General features: G+C 44.1%; 1 protein-coding gene across 1 annotated transcript in view; it reads right to left on the reverse strand.

Moving 5' to 3' along the window:
* Positions 1-889: 889 nt before the first annotated feature.
* TMEM167B (transmembrane protein 167B) overlaps positions 890-18,461 on the reverse strand; it is an 86,259-nt gene continuing 68,687 nt past the window's right edge. Inside the window, exon 3 of the mRNA XM_086923182.1 lies at positions 890-3,020. Coding sequence (XP_086779308.1) covers positions 2,938-3,020 — 83 coding nt within the window. The 3' untranslated portion in view covers positions 890-2,937. The remainder of the gene's footprint in view (positions 3,021-18,461) is intronic.

The raw sequence follows: 18,461 nt of genomic DNA on the forward strand, positions 1-18,461 counted from the left end.
CCAGTGTCTAAGGGATACACTCATTTTGTAGGTTCCAGGAAATACAATTTTAACTATCTGGTGCACACTTTTGCCAGGATCTCAGTAAAAACCGGGCTACCAGTAAGCCGTCTATAATGGGTCAGAATGGCATGATTCAATTAAGAAGTTTTCAATAAAAAAGTATTACTGCAACTGCTCTCCAAAAGATTGGTTAGCCACTCCTGAAAACATATTAGACAAAATATTCACTGTGATTTTTTTTCAAAATGACTATAGTAGTTTTATGTTACAAATGTTATTGAAATCTTCAGTAGTGTGCATTTGTCAAATATATTGAATGCCTTTTACACTTAGAAATTCAAACTAACTGAAAGGAAAGAAAGCCATTCCCTAAATTTTATGTATATTTGGTTTTAGCAACTAATCATAACAATTGATAGTGGTATCCTTCACTATTGTCTTTTTTTTATTTTAGTATTAAACGTATTGTAAATCATATGCTTTACCATCCATGTTTAAATCCATCTTTTGCAGAACTCTGTGCTTTTCAGCTTTACAAACATAACAAGTTCTTGGTTTCTTTTTCAGGTTACTAAAGTCTTAACTTTTTTTTTTTACACTGGCGCATCATGGATTGCTCAGTCTAGTAACTACTTTACCAGAAAGAATATCACCCCCACAAAAAAACTTATTCCATAATCGTTAAAATGACCCCATCAAAATTTAGACTTCTCTGGAAACACTTTGCAAAACGGCACACTATGCTATAATACGTGACATTTGCAAATAGTTGGTCAACAATTTTTCGTGTCAAAGCTAATCTTTGGTGTTGGAGGAGACACCACCTAAACAACCAGAGACCGACGCAAAAGTATACATAGTTTATATAAATAAAACGACTTTGCAATTTCTTTTTAGCATTTTTATTGTATAAGTTTCAGAAAAAGCAGATATAAATTCTTCAAATAGTTATTTTAAATTAAAAATCCCAAAAGTTTTCTTAATATTTGTAAACGAATCAACCAGCTGGCCGTTTTAAACATTTTACTTCAGGTGTGCTGGTAGTGAGTTGTGGGCAAAATTGCATTTGGCGATGCCACCTTATGATGAATTGTGTATGGTGGAATTCCCCTGTTAAGGAGGCAGAGTCATACCACATGGCACACAAAGAAACCAAGCTTCCTGTGAAGGACTTCTGGAGGCCATCGTGGATCAAAAAGCAGGTCATGGATGACTGTTTGGTATTTTCAAGCAGTTTGATTGCTTAAACTGCAGCCTATACTGATTGTACCTAGGACAGCTAATCAAACTGCCCGACACATTTTGTAGTTTCAGACACTGCACTACAAACAATCAGAATTAACCACAAGGTTAAAGCCAATCAGTTTTTCAGAGCAAGGTGGCTTTTGTGTCACATTTCTATCCTATGGAGGATGGAAGGTAGCCGTTTGTGGTACTACAAATATCAAGTACAGAGTCACCTGGTTTCCTTCTTGTTCGTCAGAATGATGTAACAGGTAGAGTGCACCTCTTTCGCAAATCAGTGACAATTTTAACCAAACCCTACTTGGTAATTTAACTACCCAATATTAGTGTGTTCCTTACTAATAGACCACCTATAAATATTATACCACCAATACATCATTTCATGCCATTTTGGGAAGCCAGCAGCCCACAGAACATCATCATTGAAAACTAAGATTCACATGAACCAGACAGAATGGGCAAAGCGCGATAAACCTTTATCAGCATGGAAAACAGATTTGCTGCTCGCACCTTGAGGACTACACAACACAAATAAGTGTTTACCTTGGCAACTGCCCATTAACTACATTTAGGAAGGAGTTCAATTGGAGATGGTAAAACTCAGTCTCCTCCATACTATCGGAACAAGTCTGGTTTTAGTACAGTTTTATAATCTGGATGACTAAAACAATGCTTAATGTCATCAATAACTTAAGTTGGCAAGAGGTTTGTGTGTTTGAGGTGGGTACAGAACGGAATGTTTAATGAACTGACATTGTTAATTGAGAAGGATTTAAGTTAAGTATGTGTATGGATTCACTGTGGATTGACAAAATACCCAGAAGCAACCTTATGATTTATGCACCACTTCTAAGGAATCCTGCTGCTTGACATAAGAGCATCTTCCAGAGTGTTCATTGGAACAATACTGCTAGTCAACGTGATTGAGACAACCCATTCTATCACGCGCTTACTACAAAACTTCAATATAAAGCAACTGTAAATGTTGAGAAGGAAAGTGAAATTGTCAACAGGTACATGTAAGGATGAATCATACACAGTTTTGATGATCATTTATAGAATCAAACTGCCAGGTGATTACAGATCCCAGGCGATACTCACAACTGTGCCATTTTCCAAGAATGCATTACAACAGTGGGTGCTATACTTGCACTGTAGATAGACCACACTTTTACTTATTGGTAACAAGTCATATTTATTTTTAGCTATCATATGTAGTGTTCATTTCGGGTCTCATCGTCAACCTACGCAGTCTGGTTAATAGGAAAGACTGGTTATCATGGTGCATAACTGACAACAAAGGAAAAAAGTCTCTAGTCTCGATGAAGACCTGGGCAAATGACGTAAGGCGTTGGAGTGGTGCCACAAATCCCATGCTCATCCAGGCTCCAAAGACCTCATCAACCGATCCAGCATGGAAGACATTCCGAAATATCCACATATCAAGGACAGGAGATGCTGCTGCTGCTGAAGTGAGAATGAAGTGCCACTTCCTTTCATAACAGATCGTTGGGCAACGGAGTCTTAGCAAGGAAGGGAGGAGAAAGGAAGCTACTACTTAGGGCCTCATGGATGTAGGTTGCCACTGTCTGACTTGTAGCCAGAATAATGCAGTCCCTTTGGCAGAATCCAACAGTTTTCCTTTGTTCCAGCCTTGGTCTTGCCATCATGCGTTTGAATGTTTTTGTTTTATTTTATAAACAAGACGTAAAATGCCATCACAATGCATGAAGCTGCCACAGCCAGGTGGAGTCGAGATCCGATGACAGCAGCTGGAGGGTAAACAGACAGAAGAAAGTTAGATGGCATACTTAGCACACAACGCTGTAGGTAGTGAGTGATGTAGCTAACTTAACCACACTGTTTAAGCCCTTATTACAAATGGCCTCATAATTCAGTTGGGGCCAGGTAATACAGTTTCCGGCCCCATCAGAAGTATGAGATTTTTATTTATTTTCATCTGGAGTTGTAGCCCTGTCCAAAATGAAGAATTCCCCAGATGAATCCAAATTTCTTAGTGGTCTGCCAGGGTTTAACTCTTAATGGGCTAGATTTCCACCAACTTCCGAATTACTGGCACCCAAACTATAGGTACCTCCAGGGGAGGGGAAAATCTAGCTCATTACACGGGTCACTTCCAATGAGGGCCTTTGTTTCAAAATTGGAGCTCAAGAAACGGGACTGATGAACACTTTAACATAGTGCTCAAATAACCAATTAGCACAGCTCTGGAATTAAGAGATTCTGAAGTTGCAGAGTTTTCCGCATATTTATAGATTTGTTGCATGTGGCACATAATCCATCATCGGCTGTATAGTTTTTTTTAATTGTTTCTAGCTCACGCGGATCAAAGTACACTAAAGAAAGGTGTTGCCGCACAGTGGAAGTACACCACGAAGGTTTACAAGTTACCTTTCTCTTGCTTATTTCTGTATTTAGATGTTAAAGGAGTATAATGAAGTGACATTTTTACCCATTGTGTTAACGTGTACAAATTCCAAAACAATAATGCAATATTTATCACTAAATGTGCTGCATTACTCCACACAATATGCCTTTTTTGCCACATACTTTAGTTAACCCTGCCAGATAATTTGGGCCTGCCATGCTGCGTAATTCAAATGGCTCTGCCAATAAGTGAAGTATAGCACAGTCAGCATAAAATGTGCAGTGATCAACTCAAACCTATTCTGGCCAGAACGCATGCATTAACAGAGCATTACTTTTATGTCAAGACCCGGAGGCCAATATTATATAGTAAATCCTTTATTGCCACCACTCAGCAGCACCTTTAAAGCCAATAGAATTTAGAATTTGAAACATTCCAAAGATACTAAAAACCACCAGCAGCCAGTCCTCTTTCTTCTTTTATTGCTGCTGCTCACTCAGTTTAAGTATGAAGTTTGGTGTTACATATTGTAATATGATAAGTTCTGATTGAAACATAATTTGTGACAGTGTAAGTGCTGCTGTTTGGCGCTTTCTGTTATTTTAAATATAAAATACTGAGTCATAACTAGTTCTATAGAATAGCATGGTTGACTAAGGATCCGGCCATATGGTCAATGGTGAACAAATTGCTTTTTATTTTCCAGATTTCAAATTTGTTTGTATCGGGGAGGAACGGCGATGTGTCCTGAGAGCGATTACTCTATGAGAGTGCAAATCAGACTAGGTTTGCAGATGAAGGTCACAGAGCCTATTTTAATTGCGGACCCCTTAATGCTGCAGAGATCAAAGCAGTGCTCATATTATTTTCGTTGGTAGTCTTGGTGCGGTGGTGCTGATTCTTTTTTCCGAAACAAAAGAGTGTTGGGGCTGCATATTAAGCATCGCAAGCGCAGAAATTAATTTGGTTTTGAAGGTATACTAGGATTTGATTACATTTGCAAATATAGGATAAATTAAGATAAAAGTTCTCTTTAAATATCTTAGATACTGACTGTAGTAAGGTACGTTCCTTCTGCATGTGTAACCCCACTTTTTGCCTGGTGCTAAGCTGGTTTTTGAATTGTCCGACTGGGATCATGCTAATTAACACCCCAGTCTATCTGCTTTCTCCCTATACTGTTGTGTTCAATACCTAGGTATATCCTAGATTGGATACTGGGGTCTCCTCGTCAGTCCCCAGTATATGTTATGTTATGTTATGTTATTTATATTTTTATAGCGCACAGCTGCCCCAGCAAAGGGGCGTCCTGGCGCTTGAGTATGTACCCTGGGCATAGGTACCCCAGAGGTCTCCCATGGGCTGCAGCTTGTATAATGCCACCCATGGGAGACCATTCAAAATGGAACTACAGGCCTGCCATTGCAGCCTGTGTACGTTGGTGCATGCACCACTTACGAAAGATATAGTTTTCCTATATCTAAGGGTCACTGCACTTAAAACCTATTTCACCACTCTACAATCCTGAGGGCAGGGTGCTTGGTTCTAATTAAGAGGGTGCCCCTGCATGAGCAGGAAATACCTGCAGCATATGGAGTCCATTCTCCCGGGTTGTCAGTGAAGCAGTTATATACTAGTATAGAGGGGCATTACGAGAACTGCACAGTGACCATCTCGAAAACGGCTGCAACGAGCCCTATTGTGTTTGGTGTCAAACATGTGGGAATCATACCCTGCACACCATTACCAGTGTACAAAGTATGATTCCACCCACCGAGAGAGCCCTCCGTGAGGCTCTCAGTGTTCACGGTACCAGCCTTCTAGTCCCGGACAGCACAAAATGGTTACTGCCGACCAGAGACACATTTCTGCACTCCTGCTGCTGAGCCAAGCTAGAGCAGGGGAAGGCAGGACAATAGGCATCCTGTCACAGAGAGGTGTGACCACCTCCAGACAGGAATTAGTGTATTAGGGCTGGGTGGGTGTGCTTGCCAGTGCCTGAAAGTCTGCATGAGGGAAACATATGGTGTCCCTGTGCATAGTCCAGTTCAAACCAGTCCTGGGAGCCGTTGGCTCCCGCAGTGGCGTGAAACTGGAGAAAGGACATGGGAGTAACCTCCCCCTTGTCCAGAACCTCCCATGAGAGGGTCCTCTGAATCTTCCCAAGCCTTTCCTTAGGGTACTTAAGGGCTTACCTGGGTGTACGTCCCTAGATTCGTTGTGGAGAAGATTCAGAACTGAAATCACTGCACTTCTACCGTCTGGGCACTCTAGACTTCGTTTGGGCCAGACTTCGTCTCCCTTTCAGTCCGTTGCCTCGTCTGTGCCTGTGCACCATACAGGATCCGTGCAGAGCCTGTGAGGCATCCAAGACACCCGAAGATAATCTTCCTTGGAGTGAAGGCGTCACTCCCCTGCATTCGCGGGCACTGCAACACTGACTGGTCTGCTGATCTGAGCTCCTACGGACTCCGAAGGGTTCAATAACACAGGAGGTGGGTTCCTACGTCCCTCAAGACCAGAGCTGCCCTCTCACCCAATTTGAGGCCAGAATCCCTTGTGGAAGCTGCAATTCCCAAACCCCTGAGCACCGTGTACTTTTGCAAGCGTAAAAGCTTGTTGGTAATTTTGCAGCAAGTGCATTGGGCTCTATGCCTGTTTTGAAAATCTGCAGGAGGTCCTCCTGCGACTCCAGTGTCTTCGACCTGTGGGTCTTGTGGAGGGTCAACTACTTTCTTTTTGGGCTCCCCGGATTGCTCCGTGCTTGCCCGGTCTACCCTGCTTGTTATGTTATGTTATGTTACACTGCATTTCTAAAGCGCACAAGAGTATCCCGGCGCTGCTACCCTGAGCCCCCACCACTAGCTGAACAGGAAGAGCCTCTAAAAGAATGGGCTCAGAACATAAGTGTTTTTAGATTCTTTTTGAAGATAACCGGATCCGAAATCCTCCTGAGGGCGAGAGGAAGCTCATTCCAGGCTATGCCAGCCTTACGGGTGAAAGAGCCGCCACCTAGCCTATGGCGGGTTCTGGATAAGTAGTTGGTCCGAGGACCGCAAAGTCCTGGAAGGAATATAGAAAGAAAAGCGCTTCTGCAGATAGAGTGGGCCCAAACCATACAATGCCCGATGGACAATGGCCAGCATTTTGACTTTCAAGCGAGCCTCAACTGGGAGCCAGTGAAGGTGGCGGAGATGGACCCGCACGCTCTGCCTGGAAGAAAGACCCAGAAGGAGACGAGCAGCCGCATTTTGGACTACCTGTAACTTTTTTATCAGATAGCCTGGGCATCCCACTAAGAGTGCGTTAGAATAATCCAGCCAAGAAAGAATCAATGCCCGGACTACTGTTTCTTTAGCCTCCGCAGGCAGAAGGGGGAGGAATTTACGTAGGGTTTTAAGTATGCCAAAACAGGTCTGTGTCGCAAAATTCAAATTTTCCTCAAACCAGACCCCTAAGTTTTTTGCAAGGCCCATGTCTGATTGGGGGGTGGAAAGTCCGGGGGACAAAGTCTGGTTCTAAAGCCCGCAGGAAACGCTCCAAACAAGAGCACCTCCGACTTCTCCTCATTGCACTTGAGTTGTGCATTGGCCAACCAGCGAAACACTGCGGAAAGACAGCGCTGAGCCGTGTTGACAGAGTCCTCACCCCTTCTCCAGGTAAACAATAACTTAGTGTCATCCGCGTAGGCAATCACCCTAGCCCCCAGTGACTCCGCCAGGTAAACCAGGGGAGTCACAAAGATGTTAAACAAAGGGGGGCTAAGGGAAGAGCCCTGCGGGACACCAGTGGAGAGAGGGGAGGGGGACGAGGCAAACGGGGGGAGCCAGACTTGTTGTGACCTAACCTCCAAAAAGGATTGTAGCCAGCTCCACGCCGTACCTGCAATGCCGATGTCAGTAAGTCGGTCAAGGAGGAGAGATTGGGGAACCGTGTCAAATGCCGCCGAGAGATCCAGCATCACCAGAGCTGCTCTCCCGCCGGCATCCAAACAGTCCCTAATTGCCTCACCCACCTCCAGCAGTGCCAACTCTGTGCTATGGGTGGCCCGGAACCCCGATTGCACAGGATGTAGCACGCCCGACTTTGTCACATAGTTGGTTAGTCTCCTGCACCTTGCTGGTCCTCTTCCTGCAAATTCTTGACCTCCTGTGTGGGTTGCGTTTGCCAAGGGTTGTTGGTGCTCCTGCCGGACAACGACCCCTCAGCAGTTGACATCCTTCGTGGGACAGCTCGTATTCCTGGTCATCCTAAGCAATGCCTGGTCCCCACAGCTGCAGAGTTCAGGTCATCAACATCTATCCAGAAGGGCCCAACATCGGTGGGCATCACTCTCAAGTGACCCAGACTCTTTCCCCTCTGCTTTCAGGTACTCCTACACTAGAACACACGTTTGGATTCCTTCCCCAGCAGTGGCACTTTCGTGAAGTTGTCCATTGGGTGCGACTTTGATTTCCGACGCCACTTCACACCTATGCACCATGCTCCCCTGGGATGGGTAACTTGGGTATTACAGTATCCACAGGTGGGGTGGCTCTCTAACCTTCTGTCTTCCTCAGGGTCCACTGGGAAGGGTCCCTAATCTTTAAAAATCCAACTGCGACTTACACATAGAGTTGTATGGAGCCCGCAGTCGTGTTCTCACACTACGCGTCCTCCGTGGGGTCCCGGTCTACTTACCATGGGTGGTTCACCGGGTACCCAGCGATTCTACCTCTCAACATTGTCCTGACTCGAGTCGTGGTTCTTATACCACTTTCTTTGTATATGGTTTGCCCCACCCCCCCAGGCCCACTGTGCATTAGTGCTATTTACTGTGGTTTCTTTGCTATCGTATTGTGTGCTTTGTGTATATCTCCTTGCGGGAGATACTAGAACGTACTAGAAAGTATTATATAATAAATACATATTATTATAAATACTTTGTGTGGTTCTTTTTCATTTAATCTATACTATAATATTGCATTCTGGTAAAAAAAAAGATGCTCTACACTCCTTCAAGACTAAGCCTGGAGGATGCTCCCCACAACTACCAGTTGCATAGCTTTCTTAGATTGTCTGAGACCTCCTAAATCACCATTGGGGTTGTTTTGACTGTTACAAGGTGCCCCACTTACATTAGTGGACATCATATACCAGGCCAGCTTCTCACACGGACCAGTGCGCAAGCCGAACATTGGGGGAAGACGGTGGTTTCAAAAGTCTTCCATACGTTAACGTGTTCATGCATTGCAAGCGCCATCTTGGCGGAAGGCTGAAATGCCGACCTGATTGCAGGCGAGTAGTTATTCTCGAAATGAGAGGGCTTGCTCTCAGGAATTGACCACGTATTATTCCTGTAGTGAGACAGGAGGCATTTCTGTGGGCCGGCAATTGTTTGACTATGTGACAGGATTTCAATCAGTTTCAGGAGGCACTGGCATCAATCGAGTGAAGACTTTGCAACGGTTTTAGTAGGCACATTAGTTATTAAAACAATTTTTCCCACAGTACGATTTAGTGTAAATCTTATAGATTCAAGGAGCAAGTTGCAGGCTTACAAGAGATGACTCTTCCTGAGGCTCAGTCAGGAACGTGCGCGAAAGCTCTGCCAGAAACGCTCCTGATTTAATAGGCGATCTGTGCGCTTGATTCTTTTAATTGTGATCCATTTGAATTTTTTTAAAAACGGTGAATTATTCTTACCTTTTTCTCACTTTGTCGAACGCTGCTTGCAGCGAGGCCGCCATTTTGGGAGAAACGGGGGTTAGCACGCTTGCCTTCAGCGCTTTCATGACTCACTCCCTCTTCCCTATTTTAGTCAGATGCCTCCAAGGATGCGCAGCGGACGAGCGCAGCGGGCGCGCCTGATGCGCGCCAAAGGTAAGCCCGTCTGCGCCTGTCAGCGTCCCGGAGGCGTCAGGGGCAGGCCACGCTGACGGTTCCTTGGCCACTACTCCTGATTTGTATAGGTACGACTCAGACTTTTTAAAACCTGTGGGAAGAGATATTAGCCGTCAGTGCTCTCTGACCCAAAACAATCCAAATGTTAGTCTTCATTGTTCTGGTTGCGGCTGGACCCCTGTACTATATTACCCAGTAAGGAGGGCCCTCTTCCTTCTGACTCTCTTGCCTCGGAGACGGTCAGGTCAGTGCGACCCACCATAACAATTACCCATGCATGTTACTTAACACGCGTTCGGTGAGTAAACATGCCCTTGATCGTTTTGATTTGTTAACAGAGTCAAAGCCTGAATGTCTTTTTCTTACAGAGACTTGGCTAGGAGAATCCTCCAGTCCTGACATTTCCATTGCTATTCCTCAAAACGATTACATTCTTAGGAAAGATCGGTCGGTGGGTAGGGGAGGAGGAGTTGCGATTGTGGTTGATAGTCGCTAGTCCTGATCCATTGTTCCATCTGACGATATTCACGGTGCTGAAACACTTGGTTTCCTTTTGTCTTTTTCCCCTCATCATTCCAGCGCCGGACTACTGGTATACAGACCGCCTGGTCAGATAGGTTCTTTTTTTAAGGACCTTCACACTGCCATCTCTCCCTTCATCATTAAATATAAGCATTGCATGCTATTTGGCGATTTCAACATTCATATGGACATGTCAGATACAGATGACACTATAAGGCTCCTTACTCTTTCTTCTCTACTGCTACACATAACAAAGGTCACACTCTGGACCAAATTTTCTCGACGATCCCTATCGTTATCTCCTCCCCTCTTCCCTTGGCTTGGGCGGATCACTATTTGCTGAATTTTAATATTACGCGCACGGCCAATGCCGCTTCCTCTGTCTCCAGCCCTCAGTCAACTGCCACTCGCCCATATCACCTTGTTACACCTGATATGCTTGCCCATTCGTTTGCCATCCACCCATGCCCGCTAACAGGTAACTTGGCAGATGATTTAGCTCTCTTCCAGTCCTGGCTTACTCAACGTTTAGATGAGCTTGCGCCTCTGTCCATTCGCTCTAAAAAAATTCTCGTGCATCTGCGCCATGGTTCACTCCTGCTCTGCACGATAGCAGAAGGCAATGTAAAAAGGCTGGGAGAGCCTGGCGCAAATGTTATGATTCTTCGTTAAAAACACTATATAGGATGTTGATTAAAACTTATCATAAAGACATTATTGTCGAGAAAAAAAATACACTTTGCCAAAAGAATTGAATCAGCTGCCAATACCAGTAAGGAAATCTTTTCAATAGTTAAGGAATTCACCTCTGCCACTACTCAAACATCCAAGTTTTCTCCCTCCGAACTTTGGATTAATCAATAGGCCATCTTTTTCGCTGATAAAATCAAAAGTATCCAGCCTACATTCTTATCAACATCTTCCATTGGTAACTCTGACTAAAACTCCCCTGCACCTTCTTCTCCTCCAGAGAGCTATACGCTCTCGACTTTTCCTCTACTCTCTCCCCAAGTCTCTTTGGAGCTACTATTGAAGATAAAGTCAGGCGCTCCGTCAGATCTCTGCCCGGCGAAGTTTCTTGCCAAGATGGCACATATTATCAATCCCATCATCAACCCTGTACTCAATTCTTCGCTTAAGTCAGGTATTGTCCCTAGCTCATGGAAAAAAGCCCATATTCTTCCCCTGCTTAAAAAACTTAACCTGGACCCTCACGCCCACTCTAATTACAGACCTCACGCCCACTCTAATTACAGACCTATCTCCTTACTTCCTGCATTTGCTAAGATTGTGAAAAAACATATACATACCACCCTCTCGGACTTTCTCGAAACCCATAATATTCTTCATAACACTCAATCGGGGTTTCGCTCAAACCTTAGCACCGAGACTGCTCTGCTCGAGGTAACTGAGTCAATCAAAGAAGTCCTGGATAATGGTGGGAAGGCTATGCTGGTCCTGTTGGACCTCTCTGGGGCGTTCAATATCGTCCCTCACAACCGTCTTCTTTCAAAACTCCAGGACTTTGATTTGAGAGGGACGGTATTCAGTTGGTTTGAGTCGTTTCTATCTGGCCGCCAACAATCAATCTGGGCTCCCTCATTTACAGCTTCCATCCCCCCTCTGCAGGTTGGAGTCCCACAAGGCTCCATTTAAGTCCAACTCTTTAATATATATCTGTCCCCATTGGCTGCGCTAGTTGAAGCTCATGGAGCCCAGATTATTTCTTATGCCGATGATACGTAGCTTCAATTTACCTGCAATAAGAACTCTGACTTTTCCGGCGACAGTATCATGAGCTGCCTCTCTGCTGTTTTCTCTTGGTTTCAATTGAATCAGCTTAGATGCAACTCCGACAAATTAGAGGTCATCTTTTTTGGCTGCCCTCCCATTGCCAATTGGAAATCATGGTGGCCTTCTGATATGTATCCCCCATCATCGGCTACTTCACTGGCAAATAATCTGGGTGTCAAAACTGATAATGGTCTCATCTTCAAACCCCATATCCTCACTGTTGTAGGCCACTGCTATGGCCTTCTAAAAACTCTCAAGAAATGTCTTCCTTTTCTTTCAGTTGCCCATAGGAGGATTGTTGTTCAAGCCTTGATTGGCTCCCGACTGGACTATGCCAATATACTCTACCTGGGTTTGCCGGAGTATTTACTCACCCGTCTGCAATCAGTTCAAAACTCGGCAGCAAGAGCTATTTTTGGCCTTAGCCGAAGGTCTCAGTCCTCCGCCTTGCTGAACTCTCTTCACTGGCTCCCAGTGTGTAAACGCATCCACATTAAGACACTTATCACAGCGTTTAAATCTCTCCACGGCATCGGGCCTCCTACTTAAGGAAAAGGATGCGCTTCTACCACCCTGCCCGATCTCTGCGCTCTGCCTCTCAGGCACTGGCTATTGTCCCAGCAGTCAAATGAGCTCGTATTGGAGGGCGCTCGTATAGACTCTTGGCGCCCCAACTGTGGAATAAATTGCCACTATCTCTTAGAAAGCTGAACAATCTCCTTTCCTTTAGGAAGGAGCTTAAGATGTGGTTGTTTGTGCAGTAATCTAGTGCTCCCTCTCTGTTCAGCCACTGCAGGTCTCTTTTAGCGCCGGGACACTCTGCCCGAGTAGCCGAGCGCATAACATAACATAACTCTTAATAGGAAACTTGACAGAATGAGTGAAAAAATTACTTTGTAACTATCAAGTAGGATGGACAAGAACTTGGATTTGTTGTTTGGTAAAAGAATTCCTGTGGAGGAGCAACGCTTTTGCTCTGCTAATGAAGCAGAAGGGAATGTCAAATAATAGGGTAAAGATGCCCGAAAAATAAATCATATGATTGTAAAGGTGGGTTTGGCAAAAAAAGGAGATCTGCTGAAGCAGAGCATTATTTCTTTGTTGACAAGAAAGATGATGGTGCTGAGGGTACACAAGGTGGGCAAGGGAATGACCCAGAGAAAGATACAAACAGGGGGTCAATGGGCCATAAGCATAAGACAGTGATCTGTGATGAACCCTCTTAAAGTGCGGAGGTATAGATCAGTTGTTCTTTAGATTTTGACTCCGAGGATTCATAGTAAGGAAAAGGGTGATGAGGCACTTACGGATTATTTTGGTCAACGTATGTTTGACCCCTTACTCATTAAGCATCCACTCACCTGAGTCGACGTCCTTGGAACATATGGCTAATGTGTTAATTTTTGGATGAGACGGGAGATTCCATGGATGTTCGAGTCAGGCTGATGTCTGAGTGCACTAGACCCTCTGTTGCCAAGAGGGTGTTGGTAACCCCAGAGCTAGATGCTAAGATAATAACGTTTATAGGCAAAGGTGGCTGTGACCCTAGAAATGGTTAGGACCAGGGTCTGAGATCCAGTCACAATAGGCTTTCGGATGTCGTGGGTCCACTGACCAAAACATTTGACCTGTTAGAGGAGGTTTACAATAAGAGTGGATGTGGATGAATTGCGCCAGTAAATCCAAGGTGTTTTATGCTCGTTAGCCAGCATCAATACAGCGCTCTGTAATAAGTGACGGAAAATAATTCTGCTTAAAATCGATATTAAATTGGTGGATCTGGTGAATAAAAAGAGGGGCCTTCAGCCAATAGGTTGCTTTTCAGTGAACCTTAAGGATTTACCTAGTATTGTTGGGGCTTTTGTTCTCTTTAAAAGTCCCAGAAGGATATTAAGAAAGCGTTTTAGGATTGTGTATTTGTGATGGTCGAAAGAGCAAGAAGTCTGTTCCCAGCTGTGGCCAAGGCATTACCAGAGGCTCCTTCTCACAAGGTTATAGAGTCTATCAAGGTCAACAAACCTACTGGGGTGGAAGTTTTTACCCACAAAGAACGAAAGCTTGGGGTAGGTTTGCCCAAGGTGAAAGGAGAACGAGAGAATCGTTCGGTAAGTCAAGATCCTTCTGTTATCCCCTTAGAATTGGGTGGCAGACTTGCCCAGTTTTACCAACAATGGATACAGATTACAAGGGAACCTTGGAATTAAGAGACAGTTGGTAGTTTCAAATAGAGTTTGAGGTGAGTCCAGTTCAAAAATGTTTGCCAAGGAGACTAGCTTTTACAGCAGATCATATGAAGTTGATAGATTTAGAAATACAGGAGCGGTTGTGTTAGAAGATGACAAACAGATTTGTGAGCAATATTTTTCTGGCGGAGAAGGAGGACAAGGGAATGAGACCAGTTATACATTTAAAAGATTTGACCGATTGGGTGGTTTAATGGAAGCAATACATTTGTTAAAGGATGTTTTGCAGAAATTGGATTTGATAACTTAATTGGATCTAAAGGATGCATATCAAACCGTTCCAATTTGGGATGGTCAAAGGTTTTTAAGATTTATTTCTAGTCTTTGTAATAGATACAATGGTACGCTTGCTGAGGTAACCTAAGTTGAAGGGAATTTAGAAGGAGATGTTAGCACCTAATGTGGGTCTTTTATCCTCTACTATTCAAGCTATTTTCTCAGGTCCACGCATTATCAAGCCTTACAGAGGTTGAAAACCAAACACAAGATGGATTGAGATACTCTGAAACAGTTTGCCATTTATTGGGGGCAAGTAAAGAGTTGACATAGTGACCGAGAAATATGGAAGCATGGAATGGGCATGCGATTTCTGGTGAAAATGCTGAAAATGCTGATTTGGTTGTGAAATCGGCGAGCTTGAAGGATGGGGTGCAAGTTGTGGATTGTCAAGGACTGGTGGTCGTTAGACAGATCAGGTAAATACTTTGCATATACATTTTTTGGAGTTATTAGCAGGATCCTTGGCAATAAAAATGTTTTGCAGATCAAACTGTCAAATGGTCAGTGGTGTTAAGGATGAACAATGTATCAATGGTAAGGTATGTAAACAGACTGGGAGGTCCACTTTTAAAGGGACTGGCAGATCTGGCAAACATTTTTTGGGAGTATTGTCCAAAAAGTGGTCTGCGAGTTTAGGCAGAACATATCCCATGACTGACGAATTCAGCGGCAGACTTGTTTTCAAGAAATGTTCACGATTCGAGTGATTAGATGGTGGACAGGCGTGTTTTCATGAACTTGAACAGGTTGTGGGGGTCCTTTTCAGGTTGATCTCTATGCGAACAGGCTGAATGCTCAGGTAGGGAGGTTTTTCAGCTGGCACCACATATCCGGGAGCGGCAGGGATAGATGGTTTCCAGGATTGAACGAGCTTCACACATAGGCTTTTCCTCCTTTTACAATGATTGGAAGAGCAACTGGGATGATTCGCCGAAGGAAGGAGTAAGTAATGGTGGAGGTCATTCCTTAATGGAGATCTCAAGCATGGTATCCGATCACGTTAGAGAGGAGTGTAGACTTTCCAGTGTTGCTTCCAACATTCCCAGCAATACTGCAAGGTTCTCAGGGAGAAGTTCACTGTATGAACAGTGTAGATCAATTAACGTTGGTGGCATGGAAACTTTCAGGAGAGTATGGAGGAGGCCATGACTTTCATCAGAGGCCTCTAGGCTTATTGCAGAATCTTGGGCTCCTAGGACAAAGAAGGCGTATAGATTGGCATGGAGTAAAAGGGTATGCTGGTGTGTTGAAGGGGGAGGGGGGTGGGGGGGTCATGATCCAATTTGAGCTGATGAAGTTCAAGTGATTATTTTTTTGGCAGAATTGTTTGCAAGTGGCTTTGCTTACAAGATTGTGAATATGTATAGGTCGGCTATTGCAGCTGGACACGTTTTGGTGGATGGTTCATCAGTGGGTCAGGATATTATGGTGAGAAGATTATTGAGGAGCATTAGGATTTCTACACCTTCAGGTTCTAGGTACTCTTCCGTTTCAGATGATTCAAAGGTTCTGAAATTTCTGGATAGCAAGAATAACAATGAAGATATTAATTTGAGAGATTTGTCTTTTAAGTTGACAATGTTGTGTTTGGTGTCTTTCAGTAGAATATCGTATGTGCTTTGGAGGTATCTTGTAGTTCTAACATTCCAGAAGGGATGTTTTCATTTGAAACAGAGAATTAAGAAGCATTCATCATCAATTATTTATTATTATTTTGTTGAAAGAGTGAAGTGTTGTGTGGTTCGGTGTGTGAAAGAATATGAGCGCAGAACGTTTTTTTAAGACAGTCATGGGTATATCAGCCTTTGATTACATTCAGACATCCTCATTAGGCAGTTTCTTTGCCAACTTTAGCAAGATTGGTGAAATAGATAATACAAAGATTTGGCTTGGATATAAGTTTGTTTACTGCTCATTCAGTCAGGGGAGCAGCTGCTTCAAAAGTTTTTATGTTGGGTGGCACTTTGCAGGACATTTTGCATTGTGCGGATTGGTCCTCAGATTCCACGTCCAGACGATTTTACTATAAGTCGGTGCAGAGTGCAGCAAATTCTTTCGTTGCCAAGCTTTAAACTTGTATAATATTGGCCTAAATGTAGATTTTTCACAGCATTGGTGGGCTAAAAATCTAGATTTTATTAAAGACACAGAGGGTAAATTACCCCACCCCAGCCTAAACCGTACAATAATGGTTTGTTTGTATATTATATTTTTTTATAGAGGTCATGTTTAAGATCTTTGTGTTTTTTTTTATTGGATTCTGATGGAGGAAGAAGAGTTTGTTAAAGAAGAAATTTGTTCACATTTTTGGATATTACTTTAAGGACATCTTTAAGTTTTGAGTTAGCAGTTTTATAGAAGGTGGAAGAGGACTGGTTGCTGGGGGGTGTATTATCCTTGGATTCTTTTGAACTCCAAAATCTATTGGCTTTAAAGGTGTTGCTGAGTGGTGGCAATAACGGATTTACTACATAATATTAGCTTCCATATCGTTAATAAAATGATAATTAATGTTCAGCCCACTATGGCTGTGTGTGTGTGTGGGGGGGGGGGGCAGGAGGATAAATCGACATTTTTCATTCAGACTGTCCCATGAACGTCACAATAGGCAACTGCCCATTTGCACACAGTCCCCCTTCATCAACCCTTCATGCGTGTTGACTGGGAGGCTTCCTTTTCTCGCTTTCCTCCATACTGTTCTCTATTCTAACTTGTGATGGATCGTCCAACCACCCCATAACATTTTTTCTTTTTCAGGCAGCCTGTTCCAGCATAAACTACTCTATCTGGGACCATGCACCAGTTCAAGTTGCAAGACCATTCTTGAAGCAAGAATGCTATGCCAGTTCTTGTTAAAGCATTATTAGATGCAAGTTCATGAAAGGTTTCTGGTATGGAATAATGGACTGCTTTCCACATTTCCCGAATATATGGGGGTGTTTCTAAGTGACACTGCATGTCAATCATTCTGAATCAACAATGCATTTTAAATGTACATTGACACCTAGGTCCTATTAGGTGGCAGGTGCCACAGAGACTCAATTTCTTGGAATGCCTCCATCAGACCCATGGATAAACATGAGAAAGCTTACTGTGCACAAAAAGGAAATTGACATTTTTTGCCATTGGAGGTCCATCTCAGTTGCAAACACTCTCACAACCCCTCTCGCCCCTGACATGAAATGGCCAAAGTGTTATCACAACACAATATTAGTGTTCTTTTTATATGCGGTTTGAGGGCGGTTGCCAATTCAATGAGATCACAAAAGGAACCCACTTTCAGCTCGCCTGACTGCGGTACATCATCCCGCTCATCACAATAAGAAAAACACGCATTGGCAAAGTCAACAGGCTTCGCCTGTGACTTATTCTTAGCCATGCTGTATAGCACGGTACTGTTTTTTTTTTTAAAAGCACAATGATGCAACCACTGTCATAGGTAAGCACACATTTGATATTTTTTCCTTTTTATTTACCGATCTGATATAGATCGGTAAATTAAAAAAAGTTGTGCCAATGCCTTTTTTTTTTAAACTTAGCAAGAAGGTGCCTAAAAATAAATGGATGAGTGCGTTGCGGGAGTGGTTGGTTAGGTGAAGCACCAGAGTGGGTGAGGGAAGAAACAATGAGAGGCAGATAACACAGAGGCAAAGGGTTGAAAGGGAGCAGCGAGGAGCAAAGGAGGAGGGAGCATGCAGGTGAGAGAGAGACATGAGTGCAGACAGGGGGATAGAAGCACATGGGCGAGAGAGAGAGCAACATGGAGGTGGTGCACATGAGAGATACTGTTGCACGCCACACACTGCTGCACGCCACAAACTGCTGCATACTGAACATTGCTGCAAGCCACATTGCTGCACGCCACACACTGCTGCACGTCTCACACTGCCGCACGCCTCACACTGTCGCACGCCTCACACTGCCGCACGCACGCCTCACACTGCCGCACGCACGCCTCACACTGCCGCACGCACGCCTCACACTGCCGCACGCACGCCTCACACTGCCGCACGCACGCCTCACACTGCCGCACGCACGCCTCACACTGCTGCACGCACGCCTCACACTGCTACACGCACGCCTCACACTGCTACACGCACGCC

This window comes from Lissotriton vulgaris, chromosome 5 (assembly GCF_964263255.1).
Source record: "Lissotriton vulgaris chromosome 5, aLisVul1.2, whole genome shotgun sequence".
NCBI lineage: Eukaryota > Metazoa > Chordata > Amphibia > Caudata > Salamandridae > Lissotriton > Lissotriton vulgaris.